Below are 24,528 nucleotides of genomic sequence, written 5' to 3'. Positions count from 1 at the left end.
GCACACAAGCGTTTACTTATAACAGATTATTTGGTTAACAAAAGCCCGATTAAAACACAGTGAGCTAACCGTTAGCTTTATTAGCAGACGTTGCTAACAGGGCTAACGGTTGCAACTTTACACAAATCGACGCGATAGAGTCATACCTCCTCTTTTGGCTTCTTTTAAACCAAAATATAAAGTAAATAATAAAGTAAAATGTATTTTTTTGCCATTTAGTAAAGCTTGAATTTATTTTTGTTTAAATAAAATCTTAAAAAGGTCAAAGAAAAAACAAAATGATATAGGAATTTATTTTTAGCGTCAAATGTTACCTTGTTCACTGGGATGACATGGAACAAGCTTGATATGAGTTGGCCTTTTATGGGGGAAAAATAATATTAAGAGTTATTTAAAGAATAAACTTGGAATATAATCATTTATTTTTAAACAAGCTGTTTCCATATTTGTTTGCTTTAAAGGAACTTATTTCTGTAGAAAAAAAATTACAAATATAAAGATAAATTTACATGACTTCCAGCATTAAAGTGCAAAAATCTAAATAAAGCTACACTAATACAGCACGATGCAGTGATAACACGGAGTGAGAACCAAACATTTCACAAGTTATCTGGGAGGGATATATCTGGTTTCAACAGAATAAACAACTGTAAATACAACAATGAACCAAATGGATGGAAAATAACAAATTGTGTCTAAATTTTGGTTGCAGTGTTTCCATAAGGCTTTATGTGAACTTCTTGATGAAGCGCAGTTTGAGGTATGCGATGGCGAGGAAGCAGATGATCATGATGCTCAGAGCCAGGTGGTTCTGCCAGAGACCCCAGGTGGAGTGATCAACTCCCTGCTCCTTCAGGTAATCCTCACCTGACCTGCTCAACACACATTACAATCAGTAACACTGAGCTTTTAGGCATTCAACATTCCAGGTTGGTTCGGCGTTAAAAGGTAATTAATTGATTATATAAAAAATAAAAACATGTCAGAAGTATGTTTTTTAGCTGCAGATGCATCGTTTGCTACAAATGATAAAGTGATCGATGTCATCGCATTTTAGGTAATAAAAAGTTACTTATTATTTGTTTATTTTTAAATATAATAAATATTTCTTTAACACAATATAAAAAGGCGTACATGAAAAATATGCAGACTGTACCAATTTTTTATCTGATTAATAAATGTTCAGAATAATCAATAGAATAAAGCAATAACTAAGATAATTGTTAGTCGCAGCCCTAGAACAAAGTAAACATATGGCTGCGGAGATGTTAATGTCGCTCCTAAGTTTGTTTTTGTGTTTTTCTCGGCGTCTTACAAGGAAATGTTTCCTTTCCAGGCGAACTCCAGACCGGGGAACTCGTTTGCTTGCAGAGCCTAAAAACCAAAAATGAAGAACAATAATCAATTTAAAAAAAATGCTGCATACACGTTAAAAATGTTCAATTCACAATTTTAATTTGAGCTAATATGGATAATTTCTGGTTTGTGTACATACACTCAGTCCATATCTGGGTATACTGAGGTACTTCAACCAGGCGAGCCAGTTGACGATGGAGTTTACGTTCACCAACAGCCCTGCAAAGATCTGCACAAATAATTAGATTTTAAGTGTTTTTCACCTGTATTATTGATGATACTTTAAAAATATTACAATACAAATAAAATGCCGAGGTTCTAGTAAATGTTAAGTAATATGAAACTTCAAAAACTCTGTCTGTAAACAAAAGCATGTTGACTAAAACTAATGGAAAGTAGAAAAATAAAGAAATATTAGTGGATATAGAGAAAATGATACATCAGGCCTTTAAAATACAAGAAGAAAAGATGTCTATTAGCAGATGACATGGTGAATTACAGACTGAAACGACCAAACTAATATTAAACCGCGTTAACTGACGGTTTTACGCTTATATTTTTATAATTTATAAGTGGATTCTTGGACTGATGCTGTATAATTAAAATACAGATGAACCTTCTCTTTATTTGTATCTTTTGTTCAATAATAAATGAGAAGAGTTGAGTTTCCTTCAAACATTTTAATACGTTATTAGTGACGTAATTGAGCAACCGTTTTAAATCTTTCCTCTGCAAAAATATGTTGTGTATTTTGATCGTTGTTGAGTGTTTATTTACCATCATGAAGACGCAGGTGATGGTCATGTAGATGTTGGCGATGGCCACCACCGTCTGGTCGGCCGAGATGGCCATGGCCATGGAGGTGGCGGTGTACGACACCAGAGCCACGCTGAACATGAAGGTGAAGAAAGCCCCCGCTGTCGACTTCAGGCCTGAAACACACCGACCAGAGCAGAACCTGAATCAGCACAAAATGATCAGCTACAGTGACGAACATCTGCAAATATATCTGACAAAATTGATAAATATTTAACATGAGAACTAAATATATAAAATTGGTATAACTACGTATTTAGATATAGTTAAACATAGTTAAGTACATTTAGTTAGCAGGCTAAATATCTAGCTAGCAAGTTAGACTTGGCTAAAATTACCTAAATTGACGAAATATTAAAATGGAAAATATTTGCCCTGTTAACAAAATATTTAAAGTTAAATATAGTTAGCTATATTTAGTTACCAAGCTTGCTAACACATTTAGCAAGCTTGCTGAATGAGTTAGCAAGCTTGCTAGCTGCTAACTAAATTAAGTTAGCAAGTTTGGATTTGCTAAATTAGTTTGCTAATTTTGTTAACAAGCTAAGTTAGCAAGATAAACTTAGCTTGTTAACAAAATATTTAGTTAACAAGCTAAATAGTTTGCTAACTAAATCAGAAAGCTGAATATTAGCTACGATGCAAAACAGTTGCTAAAATATTTTTAGCATGCAAACTAAATATTTACCAAGCTAAATTCTCTTTGCTAATTAATATTTAGTGGGAAAGCTAAATATAGTTACAAGCAAAGTATTTAGCTTACAAACTCAATATTCAGTTAGCAATTTAAATAGCAAACTAAGTATAAGATTCACTAATCAAACTGTAAAATTCATAAATGAATTCATAACATGGTGAAATATGCCATTAACTCCCTTTTCTCTCTGCCATTCAGAGATACGCGAATGTTCAAAGCAGCAGCAGATGCAGTCATTCGTCCTTTTAACATTTTAAATGTTAAATGTTATCAGTTCCAGTTTTTCATTTCTCATGAAGATTCCACACCGTTTAGTCTGAACGTAATCCTTTATTCTTTAAATTTTGCATCCTACGACTTCATGATTACAATAAAAAAACAATAACACCTCTCACAATCACAGTATGTTACCTACCAATCATGAAGTAGGCGACGCAGGTGAAGACCATGGCGGGGATGGTCCTCAGAGTGATGATGTCAGACAGGATCTTACACAGGAAGTAGACAGAGAGTCTGTAGTAACCGCTGATGTATTCATGGCTGCAGAGAGAAATATGAAAGCAGTAAACCTCCACCATAAAGATAAATTATTATTTTTGCTACTCAGTTCTCAATCTAAATGCCCTCTAGGATATAAATATGTGATTTTGTGAGTCAGACCCACATGAAGAGTTTCCTCTCTGTGATGAAGAGTTCAGCGGCCGACAGCGAGCTGAAACACTGATTCACCACGACGAAGAAGAGAGCGCCGGTCCTGAAAACACACAGAGACGAGACCAAATCAGAAAACAGAATAAAATCAAACCACAAACCCGGTTCTGGATTATAAAAGAGTAACATACCTGTTCTGGATCCCACTGTCATTCAGCTGGACATCAAAGAAAAGCGCTCCGACAACCAGAGCGAGGAAGAGCGTCACCGCTACCTGAAACACACAATACAAACTCTAAATGTTTCAAATTCAGAAGAACTTTGTGACTCAGAGATGAGTTAAGGTGTAAAACTGGCTTCTGAAATACAGAAACGTCATGTGTTTGAACGTGCAGTACCCTTTTTGTCCAGCAGAGGCTGCTACAGACTTTTACAGAGGTAACTCTACCCACCAGAACCTTGTTTAGTTTAAAGGAAACAGATACAGAGAAGAGTTTGATCTGTGGTTTATTACCTGGGCGATGGAGGTTTGCGGGTTCAGCGCCAGGTTGCGGAAGGTTCTCTTGAGAACCCATCTGAACTGGGTCAGGAAGCTGGTGTTGTAGGTGATGGTCCTGAGCCGAGAACTCTTGGTTGTTGGCTTTCCCTGAGAAATCCTTTCTAGAAGATACAAGGCAAGAAAATGACGTGAAAACTAACATTTCTCAAGACAAAGCGGCCTCTGTCAATGTTTCTACTAATCAACACCATCTGGAAAATTGTTAGTAATGATGTCAGTTAATCAATGCTCTGTCTTTGTCTCTCCAAAGGGTTTTTGGGGTAAACCTACTTGAACCTACCCAGCTCGTCTTTTGTCTGTTTGTAGTATTGGCAGTTTCTGTACTCCTCCACCAGTTTGTCCTCGATTCCTTTTCTGGACTTAGACATTGATTCTGCATCGTGTTGAGAGTCTGCAACAAGAAAAACAACATTTATTCACGTTAACTCAGACTGAGATCAATGACTAGCCACCATTTTTCCCTTATAATTGGGGTTTTTCTTGTACTGAGAAGCAAGTTCTTGGGATAAGATGCTCTGTTTACACCAACCCTGTTCACTTTTACTTGACAAAGACCAAAGCACTCCAGATCTATTGTCTTGTTTCCACTGAGTGGTAAGACACGGGTCGGTGTGGTTTAGCATGCTGTTTTATGGTCCTTGTTTTATGGTCCTCTGTCTCCAGAGAAGTGCTTCAACCACCAGTTGGGCAGATTAAACCCAAACGTCTAACATGGCATCATATTAGTGCAACGACAGACGTGACGACTACTATTGTTTTTGTCTCAAGCAGCAACATTTTTCTGTCCCCTTGTACCAGCAGCTCCACCCTAACCATACCGAACCGAATCATTGTCCTATGAACCTACAACTGCAGGGGGCCCAGGAATGGTCCGGTACAGGTCGGTTGTACGGCCCATTGTTAATGGAGACAGACCAACTAGTATACCAAACACTACTAACCTGTGCCTTACCACTCAGTGGAAACAGGCCTTTAGATTAATGAGTATTCATCAAGTCCTTAATCTCTGTTGAGGACTCACCCCATGTGGTACATGTCCATCTTTGGGGACGTACCAGAGAGGGATTCTGATATCCCAATCACACACCACTGTTTGTTTAGATGACCAATCATCCCTCATTAATATACACTAACTATATTTGACACCCTAAATTAGTGGGTTAACCATAATAATTGTGACTTTTTTTCAATAAAAGTAGAGAACAATCAAGGTCGTTTACTGGATTAAAGTCAAACTTACCGTCTTCTTCCAGGCTGCTGAGGGTGACTGCGGTCGAGTCTCCGTTGATGACGTCCAGGAAGAAGTCGGCAGGGTTGTTATGAGCCTCACAGTGATATCCTGGAAGAAAAAACCCAAACTGAGCTAAAAAAACATCCCTGCTGAATCAAAACAAGTTGAATGTTTGATCCACTTCTTACCAATTTCAGAGAAATACTCCAGCGCTCTCTGTGCCGGGCCGTGGTAAACCTGGATGTTTCAATTTCACCATAAAACAAAGTTACTTGGTTGTTTTTTTCACATTTAGGGTCAGTAGATGTTGATTATGAGATATTTTGGTTGTGTTGACCTGTTTTCCATTGACGAGCAGCGTGAGGCTGTCGAACAGACGGTAGATGCTGTACCGCGGTTGATGGATGGACAGGATGATGGTGCGACCGTGGTTTGCCATCCTGCAAAAACAACATTTTGGAAATAAGTTTAAGGATCAGATATAAAACCTTTAAGGTTTTTCCTTTGGATGTCTCTTCTGGTTAAGAAACTCCTCCAAGTCCTCTAGAAAGTGATTTATTGTTGGGTATCTCTGCTACCTAAGACTGAAAAACAAATCCTGATATAACGATTTCATATCCATCAATACTTATAAATGTTGATGAGATTTTTGTTTTAAATATCTGAAACAAACTGGTGACGTGACCTTTGCCATTTCATCCAGTTTTCACTTCACGCCGTTGTTTTTTGTTTTTAAATGAGGCACAGTGGGGAAACTTGAAACCGCTACTCAACAGGCTGTTGCTAGGTAACCGAATGGAGGGGTGACTTGAAACTGCTACTTAGCCAGCAGGTTGTTGCTAGGCAACCAAAGAGTGAGAGAGTGAGAGTGAGTTGATTCCACCTACTTTAAGATCAAACTTCAGTTAAATATTTAATATGACACCAGATGTATTATCTATTAATACTGATTGTGTCCATCACAATATATATCATAAGTGGAAGAAGATAGATAGTTGGATAGATTATAAATAAATGCGTAACCAGACATGGTATTTATAAAAGTTCATAATGTCAAAGAGACGTGGAAGTTGGACTTCACTACTGCCTGACGTAAATAATAACCACTGATTTTAAAGTTTACAATAATTACACAAAATTACAAAACAAACCACTCTATATGTTAATAATGTAACTCACAAGAAAATACTAATAATATAATGAACAAGGCTACTGGATAACAAAGCAAAGCTGTGTGTATAATATTCAAGTGTGATATAATAAGCTGGTTAAAGACAGACTCGCTGATTTTAGTTATTAGAAACATATTAGTCTTAAAATTAACTTGTATTTTATTTAAAAACCCTCTCATTTAGTGAAGAATTATAAATACATGACAGGGCAGGATTTGTAGGAAACTTTACCGTACTTAAACGAGGTAAATGTATAGATTTTAATCTTTTATGTAAATATAATTCTGTTGGATCCCAGTAAGAAGAGATGTAGTTCTACTGCAGCTGAACGGGATCATAATACGTAAATAAATCAATCAGCAATGAAGCCCAGTGTGGTCTACCTGGGAGAAAACCAGCTAACTGAATGTGTTGTTCACCTCTTCAGCAGCAGCAGCACAGAGTTGGCGGTGCTGGCGTCCAGCCCCGTGGTGGGCTCATCCAGGAAGAGGACGGGCGGGTCGATGATCAGCTCCATGCCGATGTTCGTCCTCTTCCTCTCCCCGCCGGAGATCCCACGAATCAGCTGCGTTCCCACCTGAAACGCAGCAGCGAAGTTTCCTGGGTGGTATTTACCACAATCAACGTCAGATTTCCGTATCATTTATGTTACTTTTGTTTTTTCTCATCATGAATACTTTAACTTTTATATCCGATCCAATCCAACTTTATTTATAAAGCACTTTAAAACAACCACAGCTGATACAAAGTGCTGTATATTAAAACACAACATAATAATAAAAAAATAAAAACTTACAGTTTAAAAACAAACAAACATACAATTTAAAACTAAATCCTGCTGGAGTTAAAAGCCAAGTAAAATAGATGGGTTTTAAGACGAGCTTTAAAAATGGACACATTGAAACGTGAGATCGCACGCACAACATGCGCAAAAAGCTGCTCGCCAATGACGACCAACGTGGTTTTACCTGTAAAGTTGTCAACATACTAAATCCTAAATGTACGTATGATATATGAAAGAAAAAGGGACACAGTGCTTTGCTGCCAATTGTCAACAGTACGACAACTAGATAGCAAGGTCAGGAAACGAGTTAAAAAATAGTGAGGGAGACAGAAGTCAGCTATGCTAGCTTGACTTTGACAACTTAACATGTAGATGTGCTGTGGAAAAATTTTTTAACAGTTCATTTAAAAAAAATAAATAAAAAAAGGTGATCTAAACACCAACAACTCTGACAGATCATCAGTAGACCAGGTGTTCAAATAAGCTAATGAACCACAGCTGTGTTAGATTAGCTAACAGCAGCCAATGGTAGCTAATCTACCAGAGCGATCGCTTATTAATAGCAAAATAAAACTCAAGCCTGAAAGCATAAAACTGTAACGGACTGAATGTTCTGTTCTTTGGGTGGGAAATATTTGCATGTTTTTTGGCGAACTAGATGTTTTTCTGCGTCTTTTCCTCTTTGCTACTGAATTAATATGGATATCATGTGAAAGAATCGTATTTCTGCCCTCCAGCATTTCCACATGTAAACTATAATGTGCATCGTATCCATATTTTTATAAATTTTCCAGGTTCTAACTTCCTGGTTGGAGTTGCTCTCCGTCGTCCTCACCTTGGAGTTAGCCACTCGTCCCAGTCCCAGCTCCTGGATCAGTTTCTCCAGCTTCTGCTCCTTCTCCTTCTGGCTGATGGAGGACGGCAGACGCAGCGCCGCAGAGAAGGCGAAGTTCTGTCTGACCGTCAGGGTTCCCATCACTACGTCGTCCTGCAGACAGGAAGCCACTGCTTAAAAAAAACTCAAACTTCAGCTGCAGCTGGATGCACCTTTATTTCTATCCTTGAATCAAACTTCCTCTTCTGCGACTTTGAGTTTCAAAACAGTTTATTTAATGAGATTTGGCGGAAGAAGCCGGTCGTATTGTTGCAGGCGGTCTCTTCCTTCCCTTCCAGGGAACATTCCTGAATGGAAAAACATTTCAAGCTGGCTTCTGTGGGTCTGGCTTCCTTACTGCTTTCGCCTACCTGCACCACATATCCAGACAGGCATTTGAAGTTGGGAGGCTGCGGAGCGCCGTCGATCAGGACTTCTCCTGACAGACCTGAAGGGTCTTTTCTGGCTGCCAAAACATCCAGGAACCTGAAGAAAAACCGGCAGCAGTAAATTAGGCTGGGTTTGACTCTAAAGGTACATTCACACCAGCGCTGTTTAGTCCACTTTAATCAAACTCCAGTTCATTTGGGGAGGTGTGAATGTTCAGTCGAACTCTGACCAAACCTCGGTCTGTGTTCGGCTGAAGTGAACTCTGGTGCAGATCGAATGCATATGTGAACACCAAGCAAATCACAGACCACTCCACAAGCAGGAAGCGGACTACAGCGCAGGGCATTCTGGGTAAATACAATCAAAAACAAACACTTTAGCCTAGCTAGCCTAGGTTTTTGTGTTTTTTTCCTTCAGTGGTTCTTGATGCAGCGCCCCCACAGGCAAGAAGGAGAACAGGTTTTTAAAGGTTTGCTTAGTTTGACAATGTAGTTTGAAAGCGAACGACTGCTGCTAAAAGTGTAACAAATGTTGCAGTTTTGGTCCTTAATCAAACCAATTTACCACAAGATTTGTTTCATTTCCAGCTGCTGTGGTTTTCTTTCACACTGCATTGTGTCAAACCAACCAAACCCTTTGGAAAACCTGTTCCCCTCCTCGCCTGTGGTGGCGCTGCACCAAGAACCACTGAAGGAAATGACACAAAAAAACCTCTGAAGAAGGACCTGAACTCAACTTCCTTCTTAACAAAATGTAAACAAAAATCATGTAGCGTTAGATTTCTCTTTGGTAAAAGACCATGAGCCATTTCTCCCTCTGGCACTAGACTCTCTCATTTGTTTTGGTTGTATTTACCCAGAATGCCCTGCGCTGTAGTCCACTTTCTGCTTCCCGGCACGTTTGCCGGGTTCGATTACGCACTCAGACCTCCCCAAACAAACTGGACTTTTTAGTCAAACGGACTGGAGTTGGATTAAAGCACATTAAACAGGGCTGGTGTGAATGCAGCCTAAGAATGTGCAAGAACACAAAACGTGTGAACCAGTTTATGGATGAGATGTTTTTATTCCCATCTGGTGTTCAGGAAACAGGAAGGAACATGTGGGAAATTTGGGAGCCATTTTCTTTCTCATGTAGTTAATGAGCACTAAGATTAAAAATGGGTCCAGAAAGTGGTTTCGTTTTCATTAACATGACATTATTCCCAACAATAAACACAATAAATTTGATTACTTCTATAAATAATTCTGGATTTGACCTCATCCTTATTCTCGTCTTTGTTAGTAAGTTAGAAAGACGACTCAGGGAAAAACGTTTGAGCTAATTTTTGTCTTAGTTTAAGTGAAAAACATGCAGGAAAGGTAAAAGTTTTATAACAAACAGATGCAGAAGACTTACGATGACTTCCCGCTTCCTGTTGCTCCCATGATGGCGTTCAGGCCCGGCTTCATGAGCCCGCTGAGGAGGACCAAACATGAAAGGAACCGGTCATAAAACAGAACCCAGCTGCTGATTACAGAGTCGCTTTAATTAGACCACGATTCAAACAATTAAAATGGTTTACAGTGTTAAAAAGAGGAGGATCAAAAACCTGTAAAAATGGAGCCTTGAGAGACTTCACAGCCACACCAGAACTAAAATCTCCTTCAGGCCCAAAACAACAACGTTACGGATAAAATAATAGCAAAACCTGGATGTTTTTCCTTAAACAGAACAGAAATGTTTCCATACAACGTTCATCTGTTTCCACCGTCACCACATACATGCTGCAAGCAGATACTTTCAGCCTACAACAATGTTTCCATCAACTCTTTTAGGTGCCATCCATCCATCCATCCATCCATCCATCCATTTTCTTGCACCCTTGTCCCTCAGTGGGGTCGGGAGGGTTGCTGGTGCCCATCTCCAGCCAACGTTTCGGGCGAGAGGTGGGGTCACCCTGGACAGGTCGCCAGTCTGTCACAGGGCAACACAGAGACACACAACCATGCACACACACACTCACACCTAGGGGCAATTTGGAGAGGCCAATTAACCTGACAGTCATGTTTTTGGACTGTGGGAGGAAACCAGAGTACCTGGAGAAAACCCACCATGCACAGGGAGAACATTCAAACTCCATGCAGAAAGACCCCAGGCCGGGAATCGAACACAGAACCTTCTTGCTGCAAGGCAACAGCTCTACCAACTGCGCCACTGTGCAGCCCCTCTTTTAGGTGCATTTTGAAGTACTGCATTAAAAATGTCTAAATACCTTCTTCAATTTTGCAAAAATAAAATCGCTATAGATGGTTTTTGGATTTTCTGAGGTGAATGAAAACACAGAATAAGTTCTTTACAGAATAAGTTCTGATGTCCACTGATGGGTCTGTGCCTTACCAGAGGCATGAAACTGAAATATTTCAGCGGTTTGTGGTCCATGCAGCTTTTCAACCTCTACTTTCTGTTTCTTACAGTCATTTGTGATGTGAACATCTGACAAAAGAACAAATTTATTTGCTCCCGATTAAAACTTTTTCCCATTTTGACAATATTTTAAAAAGTTGTTCAAACTTTACAAGAAAACTGGAAGAAAATGTAGCCAATTTGTTGATTTTTTTTCAGGTTTTCTCAATTCAACACACCATTTATTGCAACTAAAAGCAATTTAATGATTTTTTTAAATGGTGAAATTATGTAAAAATACAAATAAATGCTCCTCTGAGTTTTAGAGTTACCTAACTTTGCATATCTGAGCAACATGCTAAAACTAGCATCATGGAAGTTAAATACATAAAGATCAAGGTTTTATTGTTGCTTCAGAGAAACGCAGCAGAAAAGTTACATTCCCTCATAATCCTATAAAAACTCTCTGCCCTTTGACCACAGAAAATGTTTTATAACATACATACACAGCTGAGATTAAACATAAAATGATCTTACAGTATTTAAAATAAGAAAAATGAGGACAATTAAATCATAAAACCAAGAACCTCAACGTGGAAAATCTGCCTCAATCAGTAATGATTAATTTAGAAAATGTGTTCCACCAGACAGCAGTAAACTGATAAAAACACGGGTTTGCATGAGAGCCAAGCTTCACGTGAAACACAGAGTGAAACAGCCTTTAAGTCTGTCAATGATTAGACGAACTGAACAATGAAACACAGCAGCTGAGCGACCCAGACCATTACATGACAACAAGACGCTCTTTGACCGAAGTTTTCACGACATTAAAGTCATAACAACAGGCCTGGGAGGTTTTCATAACCGGAGCGTTATCAAACAGAAAAATCTTTAACCTTTTGGAGAATTGGTCTGATCTCAATAAAGATAAGAGCTTAATCCTGGGAGATTATCAGATTATCCATCATACTGCAGGTGAGAGGTGAACTGTCAGGTGTATTCAAGGTACCTGGAGGCGACTTACTTTAATGAATTAAGTTTAAAAAAGGAGGATTTTCTGTAGGATTGCAGCAAAAAAAGAAATGAGATCAGTGGTTCTAAAGCTTTTTTGAGGTACCGAAACCCCAGTTTCATATGCGCATTCACCGAACCCTTCTTATCCCCACCCCCCTCGCCGACACACAAAATACTTTGTGGTATTCTGATTTAGTAATGTAATTATATTAGCTGTGTTACCACCCCCACACCATTAGAGGCAGTACCAACCCCGAAAAGATGCGACTAAGGAGCAGATTTAGAAGAACACTGAAAGCTACAGAATGTGGTAAAAACTGTGAGTTTTGCTGAAGTAAATAAAGACACAAGTTCAAATCCCTGCTGAGAGGAGCTCCTTCAATCAGGGCTCCTCCGCAGCTCTGATTGGCTCAGCAATGTAACGTGATCCTCTGATTGGCTAAGCAATGTAACGTGATCCTCTGATTGGCTAAGCAATGTAACGTGATCCTCTGCAGCAAGTGATGGCAAAGCGGGGCGTCATCATGACTTTACACAAGTGAGTCTTTACCTCCGCGGCAGACGCTCCGCCGAACCCCTGAGGTTCAATCGAACCCAAGGTTAAGAACCAGTGAACTAGATGTAAAACTGCTGCAGGGCCGGCCCAAAGAGTTATAGGGCCTTAAGGGGGATGTAATTTAGGGGCCCCCCCTTCCAGTTAAAATCACCAGATTATCACTGATAATTAATTAATATTTGCTGAGATGTATTTGTGAACAAACTAAGCTCAAATACAAAGATTAAACACATGGCATCAGATTGTTGCTATGGTAACGCAACAATATAAAGATTATAATTCGCAGTTTTACAAAGTAAACTTACAAGCTCCTTCAAATCTTACATTTGAAATAATTTTACATATTTTAATTTATCTACGCTGAAACTGCTGGATTCAAATTAAATAGGATTCTCATTGTTAATCAATAAAATGTTAAAATTCTAGATTAATCTGTGTTAAAATATGAACATTTATGTTGGCCCTATGAAGCTGCTTTCTCAGATTAATAAAACAAGAAATTGACTTGAGTTGGAAAAAAAACTTCTTTGATGCTGACTGTATATCTAAGATGCTTAAAATATCTAAGATAATACACAGTGGAAGAAATAATTTAAATAAATCTGATTTGGATAAAATTTGCTGAAAAATGAGTAAGCAAAAAAAAAAAAAAGAAGACAGATGAATGATTCAGATTTTTTCTTCTAAATTTGCCTACAACATGTTTTTTTCAGGACATTTTCCAACGTTTTGACATCAGTGAAGCTCCGGTTTCAGTTCTGCATCCCGCGGGGTGGAACCTGTGTGACTGAATGCAACAAGGAACTAAAACTGCTTCAGGTTTTCTATCAGCAAAACTAAGGAATGCCATGTCAGTAAAGATGACTATGCATTTTATGTCAACATGAAAAACGCCAAGTCATTCATTCAGAGACTTTCTCATCGATACCATGATGCTGCAAGTTGTCCTGCTGGTTTGGATACCAGTTAAAACAATAGTCATTTTAGCCTATGGTTATAGCAAAAATGTGGGATTTTGCTGCTGATTCAATAGATCTTAATGTCCATTTGGTAGAAAAAAAACATAATTATCTAGAAAAATCCATCACTTGTCTTTCTTTTCTGGGAGATTTTAGCCCCATGGAGCCGCTGTTGCGAATTTGAGAATAAAGGCGCCGGTAAACTCTTCACATGAACAGCAGAGGGGTGAAAGTTAGGGGAGTAAAATCTGCTGGGACAGGATGTCGGCTTCAAACTCGCATGAGTTTAAACAAAGTTTTGACCCTCCTTCAACTCTGTCAATGATTACACCAACAGCAATATAATGAAGATACCAGTCATTGTATACAGTATCCTGCATGCATAGAAACACACACCCAGACCTTTGACCAAATGCAGTTTCCATAACAGCCACACAATGAAGGATTGTTTCCAATAACGGCATCAAGAAAAAGTATTCAGATGCTCCAGAGACCAAAAAACTCAGGATCCATCCCTCTACTTCAACCTCCTGTTTGGGGTTTATTGTGGAAGAGCAGTGATTGGTTAACCATGACATCTGTAGTCATCAATTATATGATATTAATGATGCCTCAGGATGCCTTGGTACGTCTTCAAATTATATTAAAAAAACTAAACTTTTGTGTCTGTTGGGCTAAATTTACAGTCAGAAAAGCTGAAGCTGAAGGAAACTTAATTAAATATACCCATGTTTTGTGCCAAACTATAACATTTGTGGGAATCAATTATATGATATTAATGATGCCAGGAAGATCCACAGCTTGGTAGAACCTTAAAACTGATTAAAAACCAAACTTAGATTGCATTGTTGATCTAAATTTACAGTCAGACTACCGTATTTTCTGCACTATAAGGCGCACCTAAAAACCTTCAATTTCCTCAAAAGCCGACAGTGCGCCTTATAATCCGGTGCGCCTTTTATATGGACCAATATTGAGCCACAACAGATCTAGAGGCAAGGTAAGCAGCCGCCGACTTCATTTTCCCCATAGAAGAAGAAGTGCGCGGTGCATGCTGGGATAGTTGTCAAAAAACTGGTTTGTTAATAAAGTTTGACCTATCTACCTACCGACCGTCTAGAATCAGGTCGTCTGCAGCTCATTTAGCACCACGTTCTCCACGAACATGCTGTGCGCCAATGGAGAAGGGTGACCATCGTCCGGCCACGCCCCGGCCCAGTCGCGGAAGGTTCTCCTCGCCGACCCGAGTCGGACTATTTTGTTGACATTCTTTATGTCAACAAAGACATTCATCCGGGGTGCTTCGACTAGGGTTACCAAGGGACCAGCCCCTATACATTTAAAGTCAAGGGGCGGGGGAAGAGAGACAGAGACTGCGGCGGCAGCATTGGTTGGTCTGTTACCCAGAAAGCAGTTGGGCACAATATCACAACACCGTGAGTGAAACATCGACTGGTGCAGCCTACTAGATAAAGTACTCGGGGACCACTTCTTTGTTATTATACATCCACATTTGTAGAGAACGGAACAAATCATGGCAACCATAACTGTAGCGTCTATTCCATGCGCCTTAAATATGAAAAAAGTTTTGAAATAGGCCATTCATTGAAGGTGCGCCTTATAGTGCGGAAAATACGGTAACTAAAGCAGCAGGAATCTTTATTAAAGATCAATAACTGATAGTTGAAGTATTTATTAATAAATTCTTAGTGTCTGGAGAGAAGTTATCTGTGTTTATTATGTATATATGCACATGAATTTGTATCTTATGCCAAATCTCATCAGGTATGTAAACAATAACTAAGAGTTCAACCTCTTAGATAATTATTTTCCTGACTATCATGTGGTGACCTGATTTGGTCATTTTGATCCATTAATGCTAATTTTCTTGATAATTGCCTTTGTTACACAACAGTGAAATCCCTAAAGCCAACTTGATTCTGTGACTTTAACACCCTGAACTTTCTCATTGTGTCAGGCTATTTAAATAGATCAGCATCCTGCTACTATGTCTGTTTGTTGGTTTAAGCTCGAAGGTATTGTGCCATAACAGGCTTCTGAACGGACGATGTGTGTGCTGCAGAGGCGAAGCTGAAACCGGAGTCCCTCCACAAAGCAAAGCTTCCTTCCTTTGCCTCCCAACATGTGGTATTTGATCTGGAACCAAAGAACAGGTCTGATCACGTCACGTTTGCCTCCCAGTCGGGCTCCTGATGGCACGTAGACCAACAAGCTCAGGGTGTTTTGTTTTCTCAGACGGTTTGCATACTTCACACCTGGTGGCTGTAATGTTGTTGTGTTCAGGATTTTGCATAGTGAGTGTAGATAGAGCTCAGATCTCTTAAATCAACTTGAAATTAGAAAACCTCAAACATAACCTCTTATTTCAGCTTTTCCTACCTTTAAATCTAAGGATACGTTTCTATTTCAGACAAAATGGCAGTCGTTTGGACATATGCGTGTACTCACTTCAAGTCGATGAGGATGTCTTTGGTTGTGGCCTTCTTCAGGCAGAAACAGCCTCCTCCCTGCTTCACTTTATAGTGAATATCGTGGAAACTAACGGTAGCACCTTGTTTGTTTGCACCTGCAGACTGAAAAAACATTACTTAACCAAAAACCAGTCTCTTCTAAGTTAAGAGGAACATTGCTAGCATGAATATCAGCGGTTACCTGGTGCTTGGAGGCTCCGTTTCGCCCAAACTCCATGGCGTCACAGTCATTAGATATGCTACACCTCCTGTATTCAGAATCCTGAAAAATATATTTGGAATAACAAGTTAATATTTTTCATCCATGTGAATCAACGAATCAAGAATAAAACTCTACAAAACCCATAAACTCCGTAGAATCACTGTGAGTACAATGAATTTCAGAAACCAATTACAAATTCAAAATTTGGAGAAACATTAACTTAAAACATGTAATATTGGTGAAAACATCAGTTGGAAAACTTTAGGATTTAAAATGTTGGAAATCATCTCACTTGCTAACTGCTGTTAGCCACAGCTTCACTAGCTAACAGCAACTTTACTTTATGAGATGCATCAGCCAGAACTGTACAAAGTAAAAGTAACATCATATTCTTCGTGACATGCAATGTTATCCAAAACTTAGTAAAATAACTTAAAAATTCAGAAACAGTGTCAGCCCAAACTTTCCAAACTAAACAGCCAAGTCAATATGTTAGCCGGAGTAAGCTAATAGAAACTGCAGCGTTAGCCAGAACTTTATAAGCTAACAGAAAGCTAGAGATTAAAACTCAGAACTTTGTTTTTTATTATTATGTTAACTATGAAAGCGAATGCTAACAGTTTGATTCAATCACGTGCCATGATGCTAGAACTTTACAAACTAACAGTGTCATTACTTTATCACATTGCTATCTTATCTGTTAGCCATAAATATCAACACTTACAGCTTTGTTGTGTGAGATATGCTACATAACAGTTATTTACAAGCTAACCATAATAGATTAGATACAATGTCAGAACTTTACAATCTTTGTTCTGATTTACACACTGTACTTTTCCAAAATGTTCATTTGAATACAGCTTTGCTCTAGTACAGTGGTGTCAAACTAATTTTCATTTTGTGCCGAATGAAAAATCTGAATATTCTTAAAGGGCCGGTTGCACCAGAATCTATTGATAAAACCAATAAAACTGTTAAAATATCAATAAATAGCTGTTCCTCCAGGATTTGTGATTATTTTAGTGTTTATTTTTGCAATCAAAATGACAGATTTTGTGGTGAAAATTAAGAAATATTTATAATTGTTTTTTTTACAGTATTTACGCTAATGTATGATAAATGTGACTCTTTATCACTCGCTGCATCAGTTACGGATTCAATGTTTTTGACCAATTTTGAGAAAATTAGCAGTAAAATCAGGACAAAAATGTGGAAATTTGTTGACTTTGTGTGATTTTTGCAGATTTGTGAAAAACTGGAAGGACTCATTGATGTAATTTGGAGTCCAGAGGGCCACATAAAAAGCTACGGCGGGCCAAATTTGGCCCCGGGCCTTGAGTTTGACACGTGTGCTCTAGTAGATATGTTAGCTATAACTTTACAAGGTAAAACTAACAGCTTTGTTTTGCCACATACCATGTTATTTAAATCTTATCTGATTGTAAAAGTTTTGTTCTGTCAGAAATAATGTTAGCCAAAACTTTAACGGATTTAATAAAGTCTCAGTGGTTTACCATGTTTATTTTCACCTCCAAAAACACTTTGTTAATGCACCCAGATTCATATTCTGATACATTTACCAATATTATAATAATGTTGCATTTTACAGAAGCACAAGATAAAACAAATAACAGATGTTTGCATTTATCTATCAACATATCTTAATTATTAACTACAGTGGCGTATTTTCAGCAGGATCCTGCTGGTATGAAAATAGTCTTGAAATTATATTTCTTTGATGTTTTTGGTAATTATTTTAGGTTCAAACACCAAACCGACTTATTCTCAACAATTGTAGAAGAATGGAAACAAAAAACAATTTGCTGATCCAACATAACCTCATAAGAAATTAAACATTTATGCAAAGACAACAACGCCGTCCCATCAAAACGTGAAACTCATCTTAACATTTACAACAGATATTTAGTGAAAAAATAAACTGTAGGGAGGTTTAATTGATCAAAGAATATAGTTAAAATGTGGACATCAGTTAATCATTTTAGTATATTATACGGCAGAGGTGAACAAAGTACAACTGATTTTTACTGAAGTAAAAGTAAAAAAATTACTCAAGTAAGAATAAAAAAGTATTTGGTAAACAATTTACCAAGGTACTGAAAATTATCAATCATTTAATATTTAAAAGTCAACAGATGGACCAAAATCTAAAGTTAAATGGAAATATTAGTATTTTAAGGACCAAAACAAAAAACTAATTGTATAAATAACATAGTTAAATCAGGCAAAAGAAAACAAATTTCCAAATCAATATAAAACTTAAGAAACTTTAACAAAAACTGCTAATGAATTATGGTTAAAATGTGTTTGTTCTTCATTCAGAGGGAAGAAAATCCAGAAATTTTACTCAAGAGCAGAAATACTTTATATTTCCACAAAGTTACTCAAGTAAATGTAACTAGTTTTTACCAAGTCTGTCGTAATGACAGGTCAGTATTTCTACCTTTGCCAGTTTTTTAAAATTCTGTTTATATTTATAAATTTGCATAAAAACTATTTTCCAGAAACTCAGTTATGTAACTTTAAGCATTGGCACACAAACGTAGCTTAACTTTAGTGAAAATACCATCAAAATCTCTTATTATCATGAGAAAACATCGTCTTATTTGCATCACCAGAACCCAGTTTGCAGATTTCTCTGACAAATTTCCTGAAATTCTGCTGATTTGGTCTAAAAAAAAAACAAATCAGTCAAACTCAGAAGCAGCTAATTTTGTTCATTCCTCTTTCCAGCAGCACAAACTTTACTTTTTAACTCAACAAATGAGCTAAACTGAATTAAACATGACGCCGATTTGTATAAAAATGATCAGTATTTAGTGGTTAGAGAGCACAGATAGTTTTACCTGCTGAAATGAGAAAGTCCCAGAGCAAACAGAGAGCGGAGGACGCTGACCGGCAGAGAGCGGACTGATCGATGTGTGTTTGACACGAAGAGGCGGCTTGTTTAAGGTTCAGGCTGCGAGGAAGTTTGGTAAGTCCGTTTTATGACTGAGGCGTGATAAGTAGGCAGCTGCCTCTGACCTACAGTTATAAAATACTGAGAGGAGGTTCAAGTTCATACCTTTATGTCAGAGTTTAGTTTTCAATTTTACCTTTTAGGGTTTACATCAGGAACATTTTTAAAGAAATAAACCAAATAAACCACCATTTTGTTTGCTTTTATAGATTTAAACAGACAAATTAATGTTTTTTTTCTCCCCTTTTTGCATAATGTGAAACACATGATCCTAAAGTACATTTTACCATCATTCAGCGCAATAACATTTACTTGAGTAACTTTATTATGACGAGTCGCTGCTCTTTACTTGAGTAAAATGGATTCCTGGAGCTTTAGAAATTACTTTATAACATTTCCAGACGAATAAACTTTAATTCTCCTTTTTTTATTTATTTAGATTGGGGCTTTTTTTAAATAAAATTGGTTGAGATCTCTAAAGAACAGGGATTTATTTGTGTCAGTAGGTAACTTTTCATTGGAAAGAGCAGAAGTTACATGTGGAGAACCACAAGGCTCAATCCTGGTATCCCTCCTATTTAATATCTACATAACGTCTCCCAGATTAGCTACCATAACAAGATTAGCTAACACAGCTATGCAGACGATACATAGCTCTACATTGCATGTCACCAGGTGACCTTTGAACCCACCCAAGCTCTGAGTTGAGGTTCAGGACAGATAAATGTGTGGATAGAAACTAAATTTAAGTTGTTGACTTTGGACCTAAAGAGGAACGATCGAGAGTCGAATCTCAGCTTCGGGTATTAGGAACCAGAGATCAGGCCCAAAATCTGGTCTGAACTTTCCGAGCCACATAAAGACGGTTACAAATTCAGCCTTCTGTCGCCTCAAGAATGTCAGTTTATAAACTACTGAATGGCTTAAAGATCTGCTGCTGTCATAGCAGAAGGCCTCTCAGGTTCTGGTTCTGGTTCTGCTCTGCATCCCCAGAACCAGAACCAAACATGGACAAGCAGCATTATTCAGCTTCTATGCACCACAGATCTGGAATAAACTTCCAGAAACCTGCCAAAGCACTTAGCTCCTTTAAATCTATTATGACCGTCACAGTTACAAATCTGCTGGATGATCAGTGGTCCCAGAAATTAACGTGATAAATTAAAACATTGTTGTTTTGAGACCATTTTTAAATTATATAATGCTAAAGACACATTCTCAAAAATCAATAAACTTTAAATCCTAATAAATACTTATATGGAAGTAAAATGTGAATTTTTTTAACAAATGAAAATTGCAAACGTGTACAAATAATGACACTGAAATTTTTTTTAGGTCAAAATTGTATTCAGAATTAATTTTCAAATTGAAAAAGTAAGCGCAAATATACAACATTCAAGTTTCAGATGCATTTTTTATTCAAGTTCTGATGGCACATATTTACTTCCATATACTTAACACTGGAACTGGAAGATATTTCAAATATCAAAAATAAATAAACAAAACAACAAATAAAATAAGTTATAAATTATCTGTAAACAAAACTGTCCTTCAAACACAGAACTAGTTGAGACCAAAACACCAAACTGAAAACATTTATCATCCAGTTTTTAGTAGAAAACTGGATGCGATTAATTTATTTGCTGCGGCAGACTTAAAGATATTTAATGTATATTTACTCGATGATCTCTTTTGACTAAATGTAACGTTTGTTACACTCTATTGTGTTTTTAAACTCTCTGAACTGCCTTGTTGCTGAACATTTTTATCCTACTTCATGTTGTCAAGCAGGTTCAAATTAAGCAATTAAAGTGCTAAAATTCCCCAAAATAGCATTGAACAGTTAATCCATGATTTAGCTTTGTTTTATTTTAAAAGTTTATCTAAACTGTAAAAGTTTCTGAGGGGTAGAAAGTCACTCTGGTGACAGTAAACTGAGCATCTCAGTGGGATCCTCACCATGTTGTCTGCGCTGAAGCCCCGCCCTCTGCGCGCCGTCCTCCCTGCTGCTCCTTCCTCTGGGTAATTAGATAATTTCCAGAGAACATCACCTTCCCTGCAGTCTGGCGCACATCCCGGCGGTGTCACAAAATGAAAATAACACGCAAAAAAATAAAAATAAAAATCTAAATCACGCTCAAGCTAACTGTTTTCCAAGCCCGTGTTGATATTTGAATGAAAATGAAGCGTAAATGCAGCTTTGGACAGACGGAGCAACGCGCCAGGACGCCGGTGTTGATCTGCTTTAACCCGGAAAGCAGCGGAGGAGGCGGGACTGCAGCAGCCCGCAGCTGCCGGTGTCTCCAGGAAGTCAGAGAAACACACACATCCTGTTACATCAACCATATATTACCAACACACACATGCACATGTTTGACATGTGGAGAGGATCCGTCACTGATCTGTTCATGATTTTTTTTCTCTGTAACTCCGCATCCGGATGCAGCTGAATAAAAATGTAAGTCTAAAAAAAAAAAGAAAAAACCAGCTGATTTTGCAGAGACGAAATCTTATGTTTTAAACGATGTTAATATTAATAATAAGAGTTTAAATTGTTGTGATGTAACTGTGGTCAGGCGCTGCTTTGGCTCCCCCCGCTGGTTCAAATGTGGAATTACAGTCCGGTGTTACATCATGCTGTGTTTCCACCGTGTGACCGCAGGAGGCGCTGTTGCATTTTAACACTAAAATTACAGTTGAACACTAATAATATGAATACTGCGGTCACAGAATATGGTAGCTTTTATCGGATATTGCGACCAAACTGTAACTTATAGAAAAACATTAAATACTTGAGCATTTGAAGTTACCACTTTACTTAGTATTTTACTAAGTTACTCTGTGTTTATAATATCTGAGGTATCATATTCTGTGGCTGTCAGTAACTAGTTACATTTGCTGTACTTTTTTTACTTTTACTTCAGTAATTTTATTATGAAGTGTCTCTTTTCTTACTTGTGTGAAATTTCTGGATTTTCTACCCTCTGAATAAAAAACAAACATATTTTAACCAAACATTCACCAGACACAGACACACACCTGCAGTTTATGTTCAAGTTTCATAAGTTTTTTAATGAAAGAAACTGAACTGGAAACATTTAGTTTTTTCCTGATTTTGTCATTTTTTATTACTATATAAATTATTGTCACTTTTGTCATTAAAATACAAAAATGTCCACTTAACTTTGTATTTTGGTCCATCTGATGATGTAATTTTCAAATATTAAATGGTTGATAATTTGATCAGTTACTCAGTACTTAAATAAACTTTTTACCAAATACTTTTTTACTCTTACTAGAGTAATTTCTTGGACGGCTACTTTTTACTTTTACTTCAGTAAAAACCAGTTGAAGTAGTGATACTCTTGATGTTAATTTTTGGATACGCTGCTCTCCTCTTGTGATCGTCTATATTTCCATAAGTTGTAACAATAATAGTCAAATGTTAGTTTTTATTCTTTGTTCGGATTTTTCTTTAATTTTCCTTTTGCGTTTGTTTCCTCCCTGAAAAGCTTAATGCTAAAATCACGGTCACAGCATCACAGAATATTAACACCAGAAAAGGACTAAAACCAAAAACTGGAGTTATGTTAATGAATTTAGCTCATTAAAGCTTATTAATTAAACGCATTGCCTGTCCCCTACACCGAATGTTGCAAGTATTTTTTAGTTTTATGTTATGATATAAACCAATTAACAGCACATATCTTCTCAATGCCCTTTAAAAAAAACTATAACATCCAGTTTATACACACATTTATAGTAAATTCAATGACATTCATTCCAGTTTGATCCTAGTTATAAAACTGGTAAAGTCAGTTCATTATTCAAACTGGTCAAAAAGTTTCCATCTAAACTATCTTTCTATCTCCTGGAAAAAAACATTTAGCGACAGTAAACAATCACTAAAGACCCAGTATATATGGAGCAACAATGGAGACAAAAAATCCCTCAAAACAAAAGAAACTGAAGAATTTCTAACTAAAGAAAAACAGTTAGCAGGAGAGAAACTCTGGAAGACAGTCTTTTCTGGTAATATTTATTCTGGTAATTAAAAAAAACTTTGTTCTGTTCCTAATACTCCACTGTGCTAATCTACAGGTAAGATGTCTCCCCCTTTAAAGCCCTGAAACGTAACCTGGTCTTCACCAGAATAACCACATGACCAGCAGCAGACTCTGACTTACAGGGCAGCAGTTCGTGAAGGTCAGCAGACGCAGGCAGAGGCGGTGATGGTGAGGAGGGCGTGTGTTGTCGCTCCGGCCAGCCTCGCCTCCTGCTCATGTGAATCCAGTTCAGCTGGATGGTTTCTAAATTTACCAACATCCAAACCCCTCGCTGGGCAGAGAATCCTGCAAAGTGATTGGACGTCTGAGGAGGAGGGTCAGCGGTTAGTCAACCAGGAAAAGCTTCATGACAACGATTAAATCTGAGCCAACATCTACAGCCAACCCCACCTTCATGTCTGAGAGGAAGGATTGAATCTCACCCAGATTCAACCTGTTTTAGGTTGGGCAGAACAAATACAAGCATTTCTGTTTGGTAAATGCCTAAAAGTTTCTTTTAGCTAGAAGTTTGCTGAAACCAATCTGTTGAGGCCTTTAAACACTTTGAAAACACAGATGATGATGTCATCACTTTGTAAGCTCCACTCTTGATTGGTTTATCCATTTAGAGATAAATGGATTAACATCTGTGGATGTATTTTATGGCTCAAACAGACAGTTTCCTTCTGTGGCAGCATTGAAAACTTAAAGCAAATTGTCTAAAGGTACGCTCATACGGCAGGTGAACACGATCTTTTCAACCCCCAAAAATCTGATTTCTGCCACTTTCATACATGGTATAAAATTGGATACATTTCCAATAGTTTTCAAAGTATCTGCTGTCAGAGCGGCCATATTGGATTTTACTTTTACATCATTGACGTGAGACATAAGTCATAATTCTGCGCCAGAAGAAGCCAGACGTAGTAAACAATGACTGAAAGACCAAAAAAAGATTTATTTCATTAGCTTCTTTCGTCTCGTTATGGACTTGTGACAAGAAGTCTGATTCCAGTCACAAAAAATAACAAAAACAAAGTTGAGCATAAAATCTGAATTGACCTTCAAGACTTGTGGTGTCAGGAAGAGAACCGGGAACCTCCAGAAGACTGGTTCCTGCTCTGGTACCACTTCCAGAGGACTGGTTCCTGCTCTGGTACCACTTCCAGAGGACTGGTTCCTGCTCTGGTACCACTTCCAGAGGTCTGGTTCCTGCTCCGGTACCACTTCCAGAGGACTGGTTCCTGCTCTGGTACCACTTCCAGAGGTCTGGTTCCTGCTCTGGTACCACTTCCAGAGGTCTGGTTCCTGCTCTGGTACCACTTCCAGAGGTCTGGTTCCTGCTCTGGTACCACTTCCAGAGGTCT

General features: G+C 37.9%; 1 protein-coding gene across 3 annotated transcripts; it reads right to left on the bottom strand.

Annotated features, from left to right (window-relative positions):
- Positions 1 to 399: 399 nt before the first annotated feature.
- On the bottom strand, positions 400 to 23,383 carry abcg2a (ATP-binding cassette, sub-family G (WHITE), member 2a). 3 transcript variants are annotated; one of them, XM_081599223.1, is made up of 19 exons: positions 23,303 to 23,383; positions 16,118 to 16,198; positions 15,914 to 16,038; positions 9,929 to 9,988; positions 8,512 to 8,626; positions 8,102 to 8,254; positions 6,902 to 7,059; positions 5,648 to 5,750; positions 5,499 to 5,547; positions 5,320 to 5,418; positions 4,360 to 4,470; positions 4,035 to 4,180; positions 3,712 to 3,794; positions 3,534 to 3,623; positions 3,285 to 3,409; positions 2,134 to 2,288; positions 1,496 to 1,585; positions 1,316 to 1,374; positions 400 to 872 (listed from the first exon to the last, which is right to left on the bottom strand). In XM_081599223.1, exons 2-19 carry the CDS (start codon positions 16,151 to 16,153, stop codon positions 728 to 730), a joined length of 1,902 nt encoding a protein of 633 aa, XP_081455349.1. In that variant the 5' UTR covers positions 16,154 to 16,198; positions 23,303 to 23,383; the 3' UTR covers positions 400 to 727. The 3 variants fall into 3 exon arrangements, with proteins under 3 accessions (XP_081455349.1, XP_081455347.1, XP_081455348.1); XM_081599221.1 differs by lacking the exon at positions 23,303 to 23,383 and adding an exon at positions 21,075 to 21,421; XM_081599222.1 differs by lacking the exon at positions 23,303 to 23,383 and adding an exon at positions 19,003 to 19,156.
- Positions 23,384 to 24,528: the final 1,145 nt, after the last annotated feature.

The sequence above is a fragment of the Poecilia reticulata genome, chromosome 18, assembly GCF_904066995.2.
Source record: "Poecilia reticulata chromosome 18, P_reticulata-male-v2, whole genome shotgun sequence".
NCBI lineage: Eukaryota > Metazoa > Chordata > Actinopteri > Cyprinodontiformes > Poeciliidae > Poecilia > Poecilia reticulata.
The sequence above is the reverse complement of the archived record's forward strand: the minus strand, read 5'-3'. Positions and strand labels throughout refer to the sequence as shown.